At 38.1% G+C, this 20,451-nt stretch overlaps 1 protein-coding gene and 1 pseudogene across 1 annotated transcript; both read left to right on the top strand.

Moving 5' to 3' along the window:
- The first annotated feature begins 2,195 nt into the window (after window positions 1-2,195).
- Window positions 2,196-12,491, top strand: LOC137004409 (kelch-like protein 10; annotated as a pseudogene).
- A 4,534-nt stretch (window positions 12,492-17,025) lies between these two features.
- On the top strand, window positions 17,026-20,097 carry LOC137017576 (inositol 1,4,5-trisphosphate receptor-interacting protein-like 2). The gene has a single exon (XM_067381966.1). It carries the CDS (start codon window positions 17,136-17,138, stop codon window positions 18,681-18,683), a length of 1,548 nt encoding a protein of 515 aa, XP_067238067.1. The 5' UTR covers window positions 17,026-17,135; the 3' UTR covers window positions 18,684-20,097.
- Window positions 20,098-20,451: the final 354 nt, after the last annotated feature.

Raw genomic sequence — 20,451 nt, 5'->3', positions numbered from 1 at the left:
CTGGTAGCTTCAGGGCAACTGTGCATGATGGGCAATATGCATTTAAAGCGAGTAAATGTAAAAAGACTTTGTAAAAGTCATTTGAATACCCCACAATTACTGCAGCCAGCAGGTGCCACTATGACTGTGAACCACAACAGCCACATCCATGAGATCATTTAAGTTTAGAAAAACTGCATGTGACATGAGCTTCAAGTAAATGTAAATTTATCATTTTGCATCTCAAAATGTTGTACTTCTAGAATTATTTATGTTAACGTTATTTTATATTTTATTAACCTAATACATGAACTAATTATATACAACTATTTTGTCAAGGGACTATAAATGAACTGGTTATGCATTTATTTTGTTATTCAAACTGATATTAAAAGGCCAAAGATATTTTTAATCCTGTAATGTAGGCAACTGCAGACCGCAATGAAAGGGTTAACTAATAATATACCAAATACCAGATGTGTTTATCTTAAATTTTTATTAACCTAAATTTTAACTAATTATATAAAACTATGTTTTAAGTGCACTATTAATGAACTTCTATGCCTTTTTTTTTCATTCAAAAAGAGAAAAACACTAAGAGATTTCTTATCCTGTAATACAGGCAGAATTGAAATGAAAGGGTTAAACTCTAAACCATAAAGAGTGTAAAATAGACTCACACAAACACACACACAGGGATCTAAGGATCAGTTGTAAATGTTTTAGCAGGCAGTTAAGCTAGAAACTTTTACATTTTGTCAGAAAATAACTCAGGATCCTGCAGTTTATTTAGAAACAGAGAAATATTAAAGCAAAATGGTCAATGGGCTGAGTGTCGTCTGCTGACAGATAGTCCAATGAGAAACAAACGGCACAGGGAACTGGAACAAAACAAAACAGGAAAAACAGCAGGCATGAGCACCAATGATCTGACAACAACCCCGGTAACCCCATAAACAAAGCAGTTGCTAATCTGTTTCTGAACAATTTTTGAATGTTTTAAACTGCCATTCAGATTTTTGTATTTGCAATGGTGTTCATCTCAGCACTAAATACTTAGGGTGCGTTCACACTTGTCATGTTTGGTTCGATTAAAACGAACCCTGGTGCGGTTGCTCGGTTAGTGCGGTTCATTTGAACATATGTGAACGCTGCCATCCGAACCCTGGTGCGCACCAAACAAGCGGACCAAGACCGCTGAAAAGATGGGTCTCTGTCCGCTTCCAAACGAACTCTGGTGCGGTTCGAATGATATATGAACGCAACACGGACCAAAGACATGTAACCGAACCAAAAACAGGAAGACGAGACCCTAAAAAGGACAGAATCCTCACGCATGTCGGTTTTTTTCGTCATAGTCGCGAGTTTGCCCATCACAGGCATCAGACGCGTGTCTTCACGCAGCAGATCATTTGTGTGTGTGACGGATGGATTCCCGCCGCTGTTTTTACTACTTTACACATTTTATAAGCTCTTCACGAGTTCCCAGCTGGCCAAAATACCATCACATGCAGGCTACGCACCGCTACGCACACACAACGAGCACATTTACCTCAGAAAACAGCATTGTTTTGAATGTTCGGTAAGTTCCGTCTCAAAATAGGCAATACGTCATAAAATCCGACCAATCACAATGTGAATGTATCCCTATGCCTTAAGGTTCGGTATCTTTTGGTTCGGTGATAAAATTGCCAATCTGAACGCTAACCGGACCAGGAGAAACATAATAGGTTAATTATTTTCAAATTTAAACATTTTAATCTGGACTACACTGATTGAAAATGATTATTTATGTGTGACCTTGTGTGACCTCTTCATACAGGCCTCTGTTAAACTTGTTTGGGGTCACACTATGCAAGAAAACTCCTGCTGTCAAAAATGGTGTGTGTTTTGTGCAATCAAAATGGTGATTGCATGTTCAAATGAATTATCCCATGCTTTATAGGTCACTCACCAATAAAATAATTTATTAGATGAATTTTAATATCTTTGTTACCGTGAAAATGTTTCACGCAAAAATAATTGATAAAAGCAAATTCCATGATAATTGTGTAGCCAACACAAACTGATATTCAAGCTCTGCAACTGTGATGTTACAAAGACATTCTAGAACTCTGCTGAGCATTTGGTCGCCACAAAGACTCAAACCTGAGGTTACTTTGATCAGAGTTTTGAGGTGAGAAGACGAAATACATTTAAAGACCAACATCAGAGAGAACATGGAGTACACTAACATAAGTGAAACAGCGTTTAATTTGTTTGATGAAGCATGTTTCCAGGGCGAACACACTGACGTGATCATCAGGACAGATGGCGCAGAATTTCGAGCGCACAAGATCATCTTGTCTGCCTTCAGCCCTTACTTTAGGTGAGGAGACGCATTTGAACTGCAATTGTGTGCAAATTACCAAGACATAATTAGAATTACATACATAATTTCCACTGCCAGCATCATATTGTTGAAATTGCCTAAGCGGTCCAAATATATAAATGCATGAAAATGAATTTTGTTCACAGGGCTCTTTTCTCCAACAACTGGAGCAGCACAGAAAAACTATTTTATGAAATTCCAGGAATATCCCAAGACTCCCTGTCTCAGATTATTCAATTTGCATACACAGGATCTGCACTCATCACAGAAGAAAATTTCTTGGTGGCAGCTGATCAGTTTTTGGTGTCGGGTCTTGTTGATGCTTGCTGCCAGTTCCTGGAGGAACATTTATGCCCAAAGAACTGCATTGGCATCTGCAGGTTTACAGAGGACTTTTTTTCCTGCTCGAAGCTCCACCATAAAGCAATGCACTACATCCTGCAGTACTTTGAGGAGGTTCTGCTCGAACCTGAGGAGTTCTTGGAGCTCTCGCTGGAACAACTTGAAGAACTCGTTGGAAAGGATGAGCTGAATGTTAAACAGGAGAAGGTGGTTTTTGAAGCAGTCCTCCAATGGATTAATTATGCACCTGAAAACAGGAAGCAAACCATTGCCGTGCTTCTGCCAAAGGTAAAACAGAGAGTTTTGTCTTGTTTTACATTACAAATATCAAATAACTCTTCAATCAAGATACATTTTCTGCTATAATTTTATTTAAAATTGTAATTTTGTTTTGTCGTTTTGTCATTTATATTAATTTGGTATCACTTTGGTATGGGGAATTAACTACAATTACTACAAAAAACTACTCTATTAACTACAACTTTTGCCTCAATAAATTCGTAATTTACTGCTTAATAATAGTTAGTCAGGTAGTTGTTTTAGTATTTAAGTTTAGGAATGGGGTAGGATTTTGGGATGTAGAATAAGGTCATGCAGAATAAGGCATTAATATGTGCTTTATAAGTACTAATAAACAGCTAAAATGCATGCTAATAAGCAACCAATTAAAAGTGAGAATTGTTCCCCATACTAAAGTGTTGACATTTTTTTTAATTTTTATTTTTTTTATGGTTGGTTTGTTTAATTGTGTCTATAATTTGTATCTAATTTTATTTCAGTTTTAGTTATTTTAGTATACATCAGACTAAATGAAGAAATGGTGTCTTGACAATTAGTTTAAGTTTTTTTAATATTTTATTTAAGTTAAAGTTTATTTCCATTTTATTTTAGGGTTTTAGTTTTAGTTTAACTACAATAATCCTGACATGGGGTAAGAAAATATTCTTAAATCAAATGGCAAACAAGTTTAATTTTTTCTTCCTCCTCTGACAGATATTTTTCTTGTTTTAAGCATAAACTCGCTTAAAGGATTAGTTCACTTTAAAATGAAAATTAGCCCAAGATTTACTCACCATCAAGCCATCCTAGGTGTACATGACTTTCTTCTTTCTGATGAATACAATCAGAGTTATATTAATAAATATCCTGACACATCTGAGCTTTATAATGGCAGTAAATGGGACCAATGAGTATGAAGCTGAAGAAAGTGCATCCATCCATCATAAACATACGTCCAGAGGGTTAAGAAAGGCCTTCTAAAGCAAAGCGATGCATTTCTGTAAGAAAAATATGCATATTTAAGAAGTTATAAAGTAAAATATCTATCTTCTGCCAGACCTCCTTCCATATTCAAAAGTTTAACGCCTCTTCCAGTTCAAAACGCCTTACGCTACGTCCTACACCTTTCGTATTCAACTTACAGAAAAGCTTTTTTTATAAGTTGAATATGGAAGGTGGTCTGGCGGAAGCTAGATATTTTACTTTATAACTTATAGCTTGGATGCGTCAGGATATTTATTAATATAACTCCAATTGTGTTCATCAGAAAGAAGAAAGTCATATACACCTAGGATGGCTTGAGGGTGAGTAAAGCTTGGGATAATTTTCATTTGAAAGTGAACTAATCCTTAAATTTTAATACATTTTTCAGAACACAAGACTTAACATCTTAAGAAATTTTGGAAAATAATTTTTCATTTTTGAACTTTGAACTGCTTAGCAACAGCCTTGCAACAGTCTAGCAGCTCTGAAAGTCTAAACTCTCCTTTCACTTCAGGTTTGACTGGGGTTGATGCCATCAGACTACTTGATCAATAATGTGAAGAACAATCCACTGGTGATGGAGAATGAAGCCTGCAAGCCTGTTATCATCAATGCAATGAAGACTATGTTTGACCTCAGCATGGATGAATCCACCAACCAAGAGCTCATACATCAACTGACACACCCACGTCTGCCCTCAGAGATCCTATTGGCCGTCGGAGGATGGAGCGGTGGCAATCCCACCAATGAGATTGAGGCATATGATGTGAAGGCAGACCGCTGGGTCAGTGTAACTCAAGATGATGAGCGCCCCAGAGCCTATCATGGTACAGCGGTCCTGGAGGAGTTTGTTTATTGTGTCGGTGGTTATGATGGTGTGGAGTATTTCAACAGCGTGAGGAAATGTAATCTCATCACTCACACTTTTCATGAGGTGAGTAATGTTGTAGGTCAACATGTAACTTCCTTTACAAAAGAAGTACCATTGTACAGTCAAGGTGTCAGATTTGACTTTGATATTGTCATGGACCATAGTACTGAATAATGGTTCTCCAAATACTATTTAAAAAAATTGTGTTAATGCCATTGTAATTTTTGCAACTGATAGGACAGAACCAATGTGATAGTCTATTGATGTGTGTTTGGACATTGATGTAAAGTATCTGATGTGTTGCAGGTGGCCCCCATGCATGAAAGCCGATGCTATGTAAGTGTGGCTGTTCTGGATGGGCTCATATATGCAATTGGTGGTTTTGATAGATATCAACGGCTTAAAACAGCAGAGCATTATGATCCAAACACCAATCAGTGGACACTGACAGCACCCATGAATGAACAGAGGAGTGACGCCAGCGCCACCAAACTGCAGGGCAGGGTAAGAACACTCACCCATGACTCCACACTCTTCTGCTGGAGACTCTTAATTCTTGTAAAGCAGAAGGAGCATAGTGTAAATATGAAAACAGGAATATTATATCAAATATACTGAGTGTTGTAAACAGTTTTTTTTTCTGAACAATCTGTGATAATTGTGCACAAACATCATGTATGTCATGTTTGTGTGTGTTTTTCAGGTTTATATCTGTGGTGGTTTTACTGGGATCGAGTGTCTCTCTTCCGCTGAGAGTTATAACCCGGAAACAGACCAGTGGACTCTCATCTCTCCCATGAGAAGCCGCCGCAGTGGTGTCGGTGTGATCACTTACGGAGATCTAGTGTATGCTGTGAGTATTAAACATGCATATCAGTGTTATGTATCATTGACATACTATTATAGTTTTTATATTTGAATATATATTAAATGTTTTTGATTAGTTTTATTTTATATTTTTAATATTTTAAATAATATTTGTATTAATGTAATTTTATGTTTTTGTAATTTCTGTCAGAGTTTTATTAATCTGTGAAAGTTATATATATATATATATATATATATATATATATATATATATATATATATATATACATATACATATATACATATTTAAAATGTTTGTAATTTTGTTGTGTTTTGTCATTTTTATTAGTTAGATAGTTTTTATTGATCAAAAAATGTTTAAAGTTTAAAATAAATAAGTTTTTAAATATTTTAATAATTTATTAAAGTTAATTAGTTAAAGTTTATTTTATTTCTGTTAACTGCACTGTAAAAAAGAATTGTTGGTTTAACTTAAAAAAGTAAGTTACCTGGTTGCATTAAAATTTTGAGTTTATTGAAAATAAAGATTTGATTTAATACAACGAAGTCAATTGGGTTAATTTACAGAAAATATTTTGTTATCTGAACTACATTAATTATCTAAGTTGATTTGACAAAGGAAAAGATTTTATGACAACAAATCATGAAAATTATTTTTTACAGTGTGAATGTTTTTTATGGATTTAGTTTATAATAACCCTGACACAAATATAGAAATATATTTATACAATCACAGTTTAAAGGTTGCAAATGTGTAAATAGCATGCATGGATGTGCATACAAATGCACAGAATACATAATAAAAAATGTATTTATTTAAAGGTTGGTGGTTATGATGGTGCCAGTCGTTTGCGGAGTGTGGAGGCCTATAACCCGCTGACTGACATCTGGCGTGATGTTGCAGCAATGTACAACCCACGCAGCAACTTTGGCATTGAGGTGAGGTGTGGACAATTAATATCTGCATCTGGTGAAATGACAATAATGATTTTATGATAATGAATATGGTGGATCCCATATTAACTGCACCATAAAATTGTAGCAATCTTCAAAGATCAATGTGTTTGACTAAGAAAACATCCACCTAATTCCAACGTCAAAAAATTCAACCCTGTTTAATTCAATAAATAATTAATTTAAAGACGTGTTGTACATGATGGTTCAATTTCAAATGAGTGTGAAGTTATCATTTTCAGTTCAATATTTCTATAAGTTCATCAAAAATATACACACACACACATACACACACACACAGGTTTGTATTGCTGTCTTAATGAGGACATTGCATAGACTTTCATTGATTTTAAATCGGGTCAATGATATTTTTTATCACCTAACCCAACCCCTACTCTACAGCCCCGGTATACTTCAAACTAAGTTCTTTTACGTTCTTCGTTTAGGAGTAAAACGAAGTTCGAAATGCGTGAGCAGCGATATACTGTAAATGAACATGTGACGCCGCACCACACTGCTAAGATTGACGTTTAGATGAATATGTACATATGTGCCATGCACTTTCTTCTCAGTAACGAAATAAACACAACAAAAATGAGAAAACAGCAAGCATTTATTATAGAAAGCATAAGAAAAGCGTCTGATCATAACAGCATGGGAATGTTAGCACAAGCTCTGCAAAGTAGCACTCCAGTCACGTCACGTCATACAGCACTTTATACAATAGATTGCTTAAAATCAAACAGCTTTACAGTATCAAACATGAAAAACAGTGTTAGTGGCTCATTTTTTATAAGCACAACTTCATTTTGTACTATAAAGAGACTATCCAGTGTGTTCATGTTTTCACCTGCAGAGCTCTTACCTCGACGAACTCAAACACACCAAATGAGTCAAGCCCTGCGTTCCAATGTCCATACTATCCATCCTAAATAGTATGTGAGATTAAAATAAGTGTGTCCCAAAGCATAGTATGTTGAAAAGAGTATGCCAAAAGTCCCCGGATGGTATACTATGTGCGGTAGATTTTCGAAGTGTGGATCCGTGCACACTATAAAGGCTAATATTGCCCACAACCCATTGCGCATTGGAAGAGGATTCAGTTCAGAACTACAAACACGAGTAAAAAGTGTTAAAAACTACAAAACATGGCGGATATACGCGATCGACGCTGAGATATTTTAGTAACTAATAATTAGTTTAACCTAATAGAAAATATATATTTAATGTTACCCGTGTTATTTTTCATCTGCAAATACAAATGTGGACTTTTATAAAGATCCGATTGGCCATTAACTTTTAAATGCAAAATTATGCATTAATAAGAGGAGAGTTCTCCACATGAAAGACCCGCGACTGCAGATCAACGTGCAGTATTTCTCTCCGATACGGTAGGAAATAAACTAAATGAAATGTGGAGGATGTAAGATGATTGACAGGCCAGTTTACGGTGACAGGATGCGACAGAGAGCAAAGACGCGATTGTATGACGTGTTAGTATTTCCCAAAGCTTGTCTACTCTTTTACTACACACTCAAAAGTAAGTACTTTTTGTTCACAGAAAGAGTACATACGTTTAGGGCGTAGTATAAGTAGGCGAATTGGAACGCAGCAAAGGACTCGTCCCACACGAGTGAAGGCGGAGCCTCACCGCACAACTCCTATTACGGGTGCCACAGAGAGAGGGAGAAAGAGGGTGAAAAAAATCCACATACAAACCAAAATATCGGACTTCCTGTTGGTCAGAGCTAATGACTGTTAGTTAGAAAGTTGTCCGGCTTAATGAGAACAATGTGTGTACCAAGTTTGGTGACTGTAGGTTAAACTAACCCCCATCCAAAACAAATATTGAAGTTTGATCTGTTGCTATGGCAACAGCGTTTGAAAAAAAATAAAAATCTTTTTACAGGTCTTCATTTTTTATGTCTTGACATTATTCTAATGAAGTTTGAAGCAAATTGGGTAAAAATTTGAGGGTGATCTTAAAGCATTTTGAAAGTAACACACTTCCTGCTGCCAGTTAATGGCGCTATAAATTTGACTCACAATAGTCACATCCATGTGATCGGCTTCCTACAATGAGCACACAGCTGAAGTTTTATAAACATCAGTCAATGTATGCAGAGGTTATAAATAGGGATGTCCCGATTACGTTTTTTTGCCGAGTCATTTGATTTTGAGCATCTGCCGATACCGAGTCCCGATCCGATACTTCTATAATAGCCTACATAAAAAAGAATAAAGAAGAGCGAAAAAACAGATCCAGGAACAGTGCTTTTCAGGTTTTTCAGGTATCTAACAGTAATCAAATAGTAATCAAATATAAAATATCACTGCATATTATCTTTACTGTATAAAATAAATAAAGATTAATCATTATTGAAGTTACAAAAGCTATTCAGTCAAGAGCAGCGAGTGATTTCTTTGTTATTTGTTTTTTGATTTAACATTAAATACAGGCAGCAGGAATAGTTGCGCTGTCTTTCTCGACTGATATACGTTCATTTAAGACATAACCGACTATGTTTGCTAGGATACTCGCTAAGACGGGCATGTTGACATAATTTTTGTATGAATTTGTCTGCTGAAGAGCAAAACTTGCGCGCTGACTGGAATAAGCGTGTGCGCACTTCGGATGAGCGCACACAAATCTTCTCACAGCGCGTGCGAGTTCTCTTTCGCGTCTTGCTCTTGAATGTTTAAATTAGAAAGGCTTAAATGAGTTTAGTTTAAACACAGATAGCAACGTGTGCTGTTCAGGTCTCACCTGCACTCGCGCGCTATCAACACCCGGGTGATGACGGCGTAAATGACTGGACATTACAGTAGGCACTCGCAGTTAACAGTTTACAAAGAGTGACTGTTTTGTCCACGCTTTCTGATTATCGTTGTTGTAACGTTTTGTGCATCCATCGACTGAAACATACATTATCTAAACTCTGTCTGTTTTCCACGTTGCTATTTTAAACAACCATTAACCAATAGATGCATCGTCATTCGGGATGGGCCGCGGTGCAAGTGCGTACCGAACCGTAAGTGGAGAACCGTACGGTTCGATTTTTTACCGAGAACCGTTGCACCCCTAATACATATATCCGAGTCCTGATCGGGAGGTAACACATTTCCTGTTTCCCTTTTCTCACTATAAATTTGTTGCCTCGCCACGACCAAAGCGTTCGAGATATCAAAAATCTGCTTGCAATTTTACATCCTCAATGTCTTGACTTAATTCTGACCAAGTTTAGTGGTGACCGGATTAATCGAGTATATCAAATTCCAGAGCGTGCGTTTTTCAAACAACCCATAATAGCTGACTTCCTGTTGAGCTGGCATATAACTTAGAGCATGAAAGTTGTTTGGCCCGATGAGGTCTATATGTGTACTGAGTTTCATACTAATACATGCAAGCGTGTTTGATATATGGTTTTGGACACTATTCAAGGGGGTGCTGTCGAGCCCCCCTGCCATGCCCAGGTCCCATCCTTTGTGGCATCCTAATGGCTGCAGATTCCAATGTGTGTGCCAGTTTTTGAGTTTTTGAGCATGTTAAGGCCCCCCAAAAGCCCCGGATGACGGAAAAAAATAATTCTCCTTAGAAAAACAAAAGGGCCCTGCGCCTGAGTGGCTTGTGAAAGCAGCATCAGTAAACGGCATCCGTGCAACACTGACCACCACCCGGTTTCTTTTAATGATATTTGTCCCTTTTTGTGACCTCAGTTTATGCTTCGTGATTCTCAACAGACTCTTTTACCGACAACGGGTCGACTTTGTAAAAACAGCAAATGTAAGTATCACCAATACAGTTTCATAACTGTCCTTATGACTACACAGTTGTAGTATTTCTCTTTCAAGGAATTATATTCACAGATTTTGGCTTTGATATTTACATTTTTTCCCAAATGTCATAGTTTTGAGAGTTGAAACTTGAAGTTGAAAATGAAAAGCAAAACACATTAATAAAGAGGCTTTAGAAACAAGCATGTTTATGTATGCCAAATTATGCAGTATTTTTCTAATGTTTGATGTTTATCACGGTAGATGTTTATTTTTGTAATGTTTGTTGTAGTGCTCAGAGCTCCTGCATATTAAAGGATTAGTTCACTTTCAAATGAAAATCAGCCCAAGCTTTACTCACCCTCGAGTCATCCTAGGTGTATATGACTTTCTTTTTTCTGATGAACATGATCTGAGAAATATTAATAAATATCCTGATGCATCTGAGCTGGCAGTGAGCATTCTGGCGGAAGCTAGATATTTTATTTCATAACTTTGCTTCAGAAGGCCTTTATTACCCCCAGAGCCATGTTTAGTACATGTTTATGATGGATGGAAGCACTTTCTTCAGCTCAAACACGTTCATCTTCACTCACTGCCATTATAATACACAATGGTAATGTTTTTTTTTTTGTTTGTTTTTTTGGAAGGATTAAATTGTTATATCTTTTTGTTTGTTTGTTTTTTTAGAAAGACCAAGTTCAGTGAGGTCTGATGTATTTAGGTCAAAGGTCAAAGAGTTTTCGTTGAAGGGCGTGTCCATGGGGGCCTGACAAAGTCTGATGTTTCGCCATGAAGGAGGAAGTTGTTGTAACTCTAGTGTACAATGTCCAATCTGCCCCAAACTTTACATGTTTGATAATACTCCTGGCCACCAGGAAGTATGGCACGTCGAAATGACTTATGCCATATTTCTCCTGTATTTACTCGCTTACATGCATGTCACCCCCTACTCATTGTTTTCCTAAGGACATCGGGTGGAGGTGGCCCCGGGTGAGAGGGCCCTTTCATCGCTGCTTGCAGCTTTAATATGGAATTATTTTGATGATGAATATCAACTTATGACTTTTCATTTACTGTTATAGGAAATGTGGGATCAAGAGAAGCAGCACCTGAGATACTGGGTGAGAACAGAGTGTGTCCGACCCTCCTGCTTCCTTTGTGGAATATAGCAAATGCTGTTACATTATTTCTTCTCTGTTTTAAAAAAATAATGTTTCTCAAGAATTCAGTCCAAGAAACTTGTACAAGATTTTGTACAACATGCTGGTGCAGACAAAAAAAAAAAAAAAATATTATGTACAGAGTTCCCACGTAACCTGGAAATATTAGGGGAGAGTAAAATAGTAATTTACAGGCATGGAAAAATTATAGAAATTAATACATTTCAATAAATTGCTCAACTGAAATTGCTCTTTTTTAAAGGTGATCTAAGCGATGTCACGCATTTTTAGGCCAAAACATTTTTTGTCACATACAGCAAACATCTCCTCACTATCCGCTAGCTGCCTGTCCCCTGAACACACTGTAAAAAAAACGCCACAAGCTCCGAAAACGGCAATAAAAACAAACTGGTGCAGCCTGGACCACAAAACATAATAAACACGCTCCAGCCAATAAACGACAAGAAAGATTTTTAATGCGTGTTCATGTTTCAGGAAGCACGTAGGGGAGGGGAGGGGGGGTGGGTCTAGCTAGCCTCTGTTTGTTTGACAAGACTTCGAACATCAACAGGAAGTTACTCAGCTCAGGATCGCTTAGAGCACCTTTAAGTGCAGTAATGGTAAATATCACGGACGACTGGAAAAGTCGTCATACAAAATCATTGGTCAAAAGGTGTGAGAACCCTTTGTGTACTTAAGTTATTTGTAACTAGAAAGAGTCAATGCAGCATGTCTGGAAGTCACACGTCTTATGTTTTTTGGACAGGAGCTGGTTCTGCTCTCGGGAAAAGAAGGGGTGATGGTCTGCACTGTGGCTGTAGAAGAGAGTATCTCAGAGCACTACAACAGCCAGATCAGAACTCTTATGGAGAACGATCCTGAGAAGTACACAGAACTGCTACAGGTGGGTAAAAGCCTTAAGACATGGTGGGCTTGTATGAAATAGTAGCTTAAAGGATTATTTACGGAAAAAAACGGAACTGGCGCTGCACTGTAAAAAAACATCCAAGTAAAATTTACGGTAAAAAAACGGCAGCTGTGGTTGCCAGAACTTTACCATAAAAAATACAGTAGCAACATAAAAAAATCTGTTAAATTTACGGTAAAATAACATATTTCATTAACTGATGTAATGTTAATTTACCAACCTAATGAAGAACTAATATCTGTTTTGTACCTTTTATAATACACTGACAGTCACCAAACACAGTGGTGATAAGAGTCACATGATGATCACAAGCAGATTTTCCACAAGCTGAGAAGGACAACACTAACATATAGAAGGTGCACACAGTGTCATTCACACACACACTAAACACCATCAAGGAAACATGCATGACATTTTAAAAATGCAATAAACATTAATTTCACAACATTAGATGTAACATAAAACCCTAATGTACATAACTGATTAGAAAAAAATGAGAAAAACTAAGAAGAAAGAGTTATTTCAACAAAAATATATCAAATGTGAAGTGTCACGCAGGGAATTGTGGGAATGTCAATTTACGTTTTTTCACTGTAAATTTTACAATGAATTGTTATTTTTCACTTCCAAAAACTGTGAATTTAACGGTATTTTAGCGTAAAATTACATTAAATGTACCATTAGATCTATTACAGTTATTCACCGTATATAGTACGGAAACTTTCTGTAAACCAATTGAAAGTTTTTAACCGCAGCATTTTTACAGTCTTTTACTGTTACAATCACGGTCATTTTTTACAGTGTGCGTTCGTTCCGTAAGTAGAATAGGGAAGGTGTAGGAAGTGTAAGCTTTTTGAAGAATACAGAAGGCGGAATGGCGAAGAACTTGCAAGGCGATCATTTGTGTTTATAAAGCAAATACATTCGTATTTTTTTAAAGAAAATTACAGATCATTTCGCTAGATAAGACCCTTATTCCTTGTCTGGTATCGTTTAAAGTCCTTTGAAGCTGCACTGAAAATAGTTTTTACCTTCAACCGTTTGGGCTCCATTGAAGTCCACTATAAGGAGAATAATCCTGGAATGTCAATCAAAATCAAAAAACCTTAATTTCTTTTTGACTGAAGAAAGAAAGACATGAACATCTTGGATGACATGGGGGTGAGTTAATTATCAGGAAATTATTATTTGAAAGTGAACTAATCCTTTAATATCTAAATAGAATAATTTTCAAAAGTGATATCAGACGCAAAACCCTACTGAATAATATATGTATGATGCAGATGAATAACATGTTACTGACTGACTACTGATATGTAGGGTTTTTTTTGTGTGTGTGTGTGTGTGAGTGGGTGTCAGATCATTAAAGAATTTCGTGATGATGAAATGAAGCACAATGACACCGGACTGGAGCATGATGCTGAATCAGTAAGTCTGAATAATGCCATGTGACATCGTGATTTGTGACTGCATGAACTAGCATAATAAAATATACAACCTCAATTACAATCCTTTTAATAGTTCTTTTTATAGAGCCACAGAGATGTTCATGCTCTGCCATCTTGTGTATTGCTGACACATTGTGCATCTTTTTTGCAGGTGCCTGGATATCACCTCATATTTTATCATCATAAAATATCATCATATTTTTGCAGTTTCAGTTTATTAACAATAGTGGAGCAGAAATTACATATTCCGTCATGAAGTATTTTCTAGTGCTTTTCCTCACAGCAGTATAAATGTTTAAAATCTGCTTATTGAGATTTTATACATGACTTGCATTATTTTATCTCACCCAGCAGAATATATTCAGGAATAACATACTGTAACTTTTTATCAATCACTATTGCGTTAACATTAAAATCAAATGTCTTTACATGATGTGTGTGTTTGCACAGACCACTTGGAACACAAGAGGGCAGTCTTTGCCTCTTAAGTTAAAGGTAATTTGCAGCCACCAGTCACAACAGGGAAATCTGTTGAAATTTTATGCGAGAAGAAAGATCACAGATATATAAATGTATATGGCATGCTATAAACATGCTCATTTGTTATCTTAGAATATATAGGAACTGTCAGAGATGTTTGCATACAGCATTAGGGGAAGTTATCACATGGGTTGCTATGAAAACATGTAACATAATCCATGTAGCAGAGAAGCAGGAAACAGCTGTCTCCATCTCCCTGTGGTTCCCATGACTTAATCTATGAGGGCATGAAGTCAGCCTGGACACACCACAGAGAGTATGAGAGCCTGGATTTCAGTTTCTGTATCTGAGGGTTATTTTTAATATGTTGCCAGTTGGTGAATTTAGTTTGAAACTTTGATAAGAAGAGAACAGGCTATGAGAAGTGCACAAATTGTACTCCGGGCCCCTTCCACCTCTTCGTCTAGAGTCTTTTATGCTGACTGTACTGGATAAGAGTTGAGAGGCCTGTTTAGTTTGGCAGTTTCTGTTAGGGGGCAGAGCTACTGTATACTCGCATTCAGAGAGAAGAAGGCTGATGCAATCCCTGTGTAACTACAAGTACTCCTCAGCTTTCAGTCTACCATCAACTGTGACCACATGTAACCTTTAACAGACACAAAGTGGTTAAGGTTTTCAACTGCCCACTTCCCACAGGCTGCCTCCCGCCCCTACTCCCCTTCTTTCCTGCTTCAGAAGGTTTTTATTCCTAAACATACCCTCCATATAAGCATTTGCATTGCTTAATGTAATGCAGAAGCTGCCACACAATCTTTTATTCACATAATAAGTCTGTGTCAGAGGAAGCTGACCCATCTGGAAACACTGCATGAGTTGCTCATTGTGAACAGATCACATGTCTTTAAGTCTTAATAGCACGCTGTTTTCCGAGATCTGAAGCTCTTTTAAATGCTGAAAATATACACAAAATATCTCTGGATATTTGACTGTCAAACCTTCACCACTAAAGACATTAAGAGTAGTAAATGTCTTAAGAATTCAGCTGTTTCTCTTATTAGCACAAACAAGTTTGGACAGTGTATGTGTTGTGCTCAGAAGCTTATTATGCATCAGTGTTATGAATCATGTTATTTCTTAAAGCTTGTTTCCCTCAGGACACGGATGCTAACCACATGACATTCTTTTTGCAGGAGGAGGGCTGCATTTAACTGCAAATCATCAATGCATTTATCTGTTGTTTTGTAGTTGTTGATCCCACTTCAGACAGCTTGGTATTTTTAGAGTGGGCTACATCACTATCAAAATAGCTCAAGAAGACTGATAAGAAGGTACATGACTGAAACGCTGCAGTAATGTCCATTGCCTTTTCTAGTTCCCTATCATGAAGATCACTTCCTTCCTAAGGCATCTGTTTAGTTCCAACAGACAGTTATACTTTTTTATCTAAACAGTTCAATCAGCCATATTTAACGAGCTGTCTCTGTGTTTATCCTCTGACGGGTCATACAGGTTTGTGCGACTTAGCCAGGTGCTGCTGTGTGTGTCCTTACTTAAAGCGCAACTTTCATGACCATGGGCACCGTTTGTTTTGAAATTCAGAGGGCAGAGGTAGAAACATGCCCTGGGTGGGAACGGTGTGGTTTTCTGTTTGTGGCTACCTCGGTGTGTCCTATATGAAGTGAACAGCGGACTGACTGTCTATTTGCTTAAGTTTAAATTCAAATTCTGTACACAGGGCTTTATGCATTTGGGATAGATGTGATTAGGAGTATTTGACTAAGCTTTGAATAAGCCATTCTAAAAACTTGTGTCTATAATAAAGCAAGATAATATTAAAAGGCTTATGTCCATACAGCAGTACAAAAGCACTCTGTGGACTGATTAAGAGAGATGACAGTGGTTTCTTGTTCAGTATCACAAGGTCAGGGGTGACCGGGGGAAGGCTTGTGCTGAGGTCAGGGGTCGGTAACAGATCAACAAAGATACAGACGTATTACTGTGACACTCCTTTCAAAGAGAAATACTTGTTGTGTGTGTGTGAGTGTAGTGTTTCTGTAAACTTTCTCAATGACCTTCTGTGTAGTTTACAAGGGCCACACCTCTACTGACATCATTTTTTATAATTAATTTGGTCATTTTACAAAAGGAGTTGTGTGATGGTATTAATGAAAAATATATGCTTTTATGCGTTCTACAGTGAAAAAAAGTCATACAAGTTTGGAATGACATGAGGGTGAGTTTTTGTATGAACTGTCCTTTAGGTATAGCACTCTTTATGTTAATAATACACATTTGATTTTTTTTTTTTTTTTTTTTTTTTATCAAATTGGTTTTCCTAATAATGCATTTGGTATTATCATGTTGTGTAAATCTCTAAGCCAGTGCCCATTCTGTCAGAAAACATTTTGAGATCTGTTTCTTTAAGAGAAGAGGGAGGAGGCGTGTGGACAGGCTCTGGGTTTTGAACGCCTCTTTTTTTAAACAGAAATTCCTCTCTCAAGAGTTTGGCATTTCCTCTGAGCTCACACACTGAGAGCCTGCTCTCTCGTTTCACACAGTGCTCACTTGAGACAAAAGGGGGGATTTTCAAACATCCTGAATGAGAGGACTCCTCTTGCCCTAGGCATATGCTGCATCCGCAAAGAAACTTCACTTGGAGAACTTCCCCTTACACAACGGTTTCTGGTTGAGAAGGCTAAAAGAACATCAGCTTGGCCTTGTTTTCAGCATCTGGATGATTGGTTTGGCATGGGCTAGCCCTAACTTTTCCCACAGAGCTGGAGTAGACTGGAGGAGGAGGAGGAGGATGAGCGTTTACACTCTCAACCTCAGGTTGTTCTGGCCGCTGGTCACTTGTATCCTCACCGCTCTTCTGCTACTGCACCAGTACATCATCAGTGGATCTGAGGACCAAGGGAACGACTGCTCTGATCAAGGACCTGGAGCTGTCACACTTTTCAAGTACATCCTAGCATTTATTTTATGTTATTTCTTCATAAAGTACTGCTCAACTCAACCTGGCTCTGCTAGGAGGGCTTTCCACAAAGTCCCGGAGGGGCACGGAAAATTAGGTGTCTCTAAGAGAGAGCTACTGGACGATCACTATGAGAGGCATGTGCGTCTCTCTCCGCATGTGCTGGGCCACAGCAAAGCCCATGTTGCCAAGCTGGTGAGTGAACTTGTAAAGGTCGGTCGCACCGATGTCCCTCCGGAGTCTTCGCTGGCCTTCCGGGGTGACTTCATCCAGATCGGCAGCTCCTACGAGGAGCACAAGGTGGGCTCACCTGACTGCTTCGACATCCTTGTACCTCTGCGGGCACCTCGTGGACTGAAACTGGAGGCCAGTGTTTGCACTGACAAACATGGAGGGCCACCTCTGTGCACGCTGAACACGCCTCGCAAGGCGGAGTGGGCACGTCGTCACAAGGCCTTCACGGATACGTTCATGCACTTGCACAATGCTCAAAGTGTCTATAAGATGAGCCCGGATTCCGTACAGCGCTGGTTTTACACGGCCACCCAGCGCTGCCTCGCTACTTTCCGTTTCCTGTTTGAGCAGCGCTGTTCCCTCAGCCTGTCTCTCAGTGAGGAGCAGCAAGTGCTCCTCCGTCTGACACCCCGCTCCGATTATGTCTGCTGCCACATCTCCATGGGCATTCGGCTGATTCCAGCCTTTCCTCTCGGTGATGGTGCCTTCTTGGTGGCATCCCAGCGGGCTCAGCGAGGAGAAGACCTTTGGACAGTGTACTTTCCCAGGCAGGAGCAGAGACTGCTGGCATGGCTAAAAGGTAGACTGCCCTCTAACTCCTGTCATCTGAAGTGCCTTCAACTCCTAAAAGAGGTACGTAACCTCAGTGGGGAGACGCTGGACCAGAAGTCTGGAGCTGAATGGGGAGGAGTGCTTTCGTCCTATGCTCTGAAGACCGCTTGGCTTCGTTTGCTGCTCAGTACGCCCCCTGAGGCCTGGGAAGAGTGCAACCTTGTGGACCGGCTGGATGATCTCCTTCGCAGTCTAAGGGAAAGCCTACAGTCTCGGGCTCTCTGCCATTTACTCCTTGGAGGCATTAATGGGCTTCTGCCAGACTCTGTCGTTCTACCCAAACTTGTGAGGGAGACTGTACCCTCCAACCTGTGGGCGGAATTCAGTGACATCACCCTTGATATGGTCTCCGCCCGACTGGCTTACTCATGGAACCACCTCCCTCGCCTAATTCGCCTCGGGCGACCACAGAGGACCAGCCTTGGCAGAGGTGTTCACTGCAAATATATTGATGCAGAGTAAAGGTCAACTATAACTGGTGTTGCCGAACACAGCAATGGTTTATGTTTTTAGAAATTAATGTCACATATCTTTTTTTTTTTTCTTTTTTTTTGCATCTGACTTTTCAAAATTAAGTTAAATTAATTTGGGGATTGTTTTTCTCAAAAGGAAGCAGTCAAAGCACTAGATTAGAGCACAAGAGTAGCATTCAGTAGGTATAGCAATACAAACAACAAATCAGTCTTAGTACTGTACAAATCAGTATTGTACTGTAATTGCAGGACAGACTTTGAAAAGCAAGGTCTGCAGAAAGGTACTGTATAGGAGCAGGGTTGGAGATTAGGATTTAGGTGTTTGGACATGAAACTGATGCATTTGAGAGCTGCTAGACTTGTGTTGACTCAGGGTGACCATGTTGTCATGGTTATGGGGTAGTGAGCAGTCAAAACAGCATATACACCAAAGATTTTCCACACACACACACACACCGTATTAGTAATGCCAGCCTAAACAGATGAACATCCTGTTTTGAAGGGAATAACTGCAGTGTGACCACTGTAAAAATCATCTGCTGTGTCTTACAGAACCAGATATTTTCTTTATTTTGAATGAATGAATGAATAATGTTTCATAACTGTAGCAATTTCAGTATTGCTTAATTGATTGTTAAAGTGTTCCTTTGATATGTCAAATCATAATTAGTGCTTTAGTTCACCTCGGTTTAATACCTTAATTGGCACACTCGAGAATAAGGCACTGATGGCATAGCTTCACTTCATCTTGCCTGTCTACAGGGACCCCGTTATGTGTGCACGTGATCTTTCCCTCAGAGACATGGCTCTATAGGTTGTCACCATGGAGACGACTACCTCAGCCCAGGGTCACTTATTTATGCAATAGCTTTAGTTTTAATGGCTGATTGCATTTACTTTCACAAAGGCAGCAGGGATCCTTATTGATCTTTTGTTGGTACTGAGTGTCACAGGGTTAGTTTGTTGGTCTCTTTCCTGCTTAAACCTCGTCCATCTACCTGTTATTAAACTAAGTGTTCGTGGTCATTTATGTTAGATATATCTTAGTTTTATCAACTTTGCAGGGAAATGTTTGTGGTACCTAAGCAAATTTCTTTGAAGCTTATTTTTGTCTGTTCTCGAAAAGCAGAACAGAAAATGAAATAAGGAAATGAAAAAGAACATGCTCTAAAAACAATGCTTAAATGTAGTCCAAAACAAGCAATATAAAATAAAGATGAACTAATGTTGAATGTATATGTATATTAATGTATATGTAATTTAATGTATATTTGGTACTGTATGTGAATGTAAGTTGATTGTAAAAGAAATTGTACTTGATGTACATAGAGTAAAACAATCTGTGTGTATTATATAATTTATACATGTATTTTAATACATGAATTGAAATAAATATCTATATTTTGGACTGCACAGAGATTTGTTGAATATTTGTTTATTGTAACACCTGAAATAATTGTTTCTTTTTTTCTGACAGTGATAGAGAAAATAGGACATGGAGACAGAACCAAAAGATTGCACATGTCAAGTCAGCAATTTATTATTATTATTATTATTATTTTTATCTGCCATATCTTTTTCTATAAGCAGGTGGTGAGATATATTGTACAAAATGTATCTTATAATCTTTTTGTGTAGTTCTATGTTTCGAATACCTCTAAAATTATTCTTTTTCTCAGTGCCGTCTACATATATGTCACATGGCACATTTTCATTTTTTTTCTTTTTTTTTCATAATTAGGCTATAACACGCAAAC

The sequence above is a fragment of the Chanodichthys erythropterus genome, chromosome 3 (assembly GCF_024489055.1).
Source record: "Chanodichthys erythropterus isolate Z2021 chromosome 3, ASM2448905v1, whole genome shotgun sequence".
Classification (NCBI taxonomy): Eukaryota; Metazoa; Chordata; class Actinopteri; order Cypriniformes; family Xenocyprididae; genus Chanodichthys; species Chanodichthys erythropterus.
The sequence above is the reverse complement of the archived record's forward strand: the minus strand, read 5'-3'. Positions and strand labels throughout refer to the sequence as shown.

Coding starts and splice junctions, on each gene's coding strand:
- LOC137017576 (XM_067381966.1), top strand. CDS start 17,136: ATGATTGGTTTGGCATGGGCTAGCCCTAACTTTTCCCACAGAGCTGGA.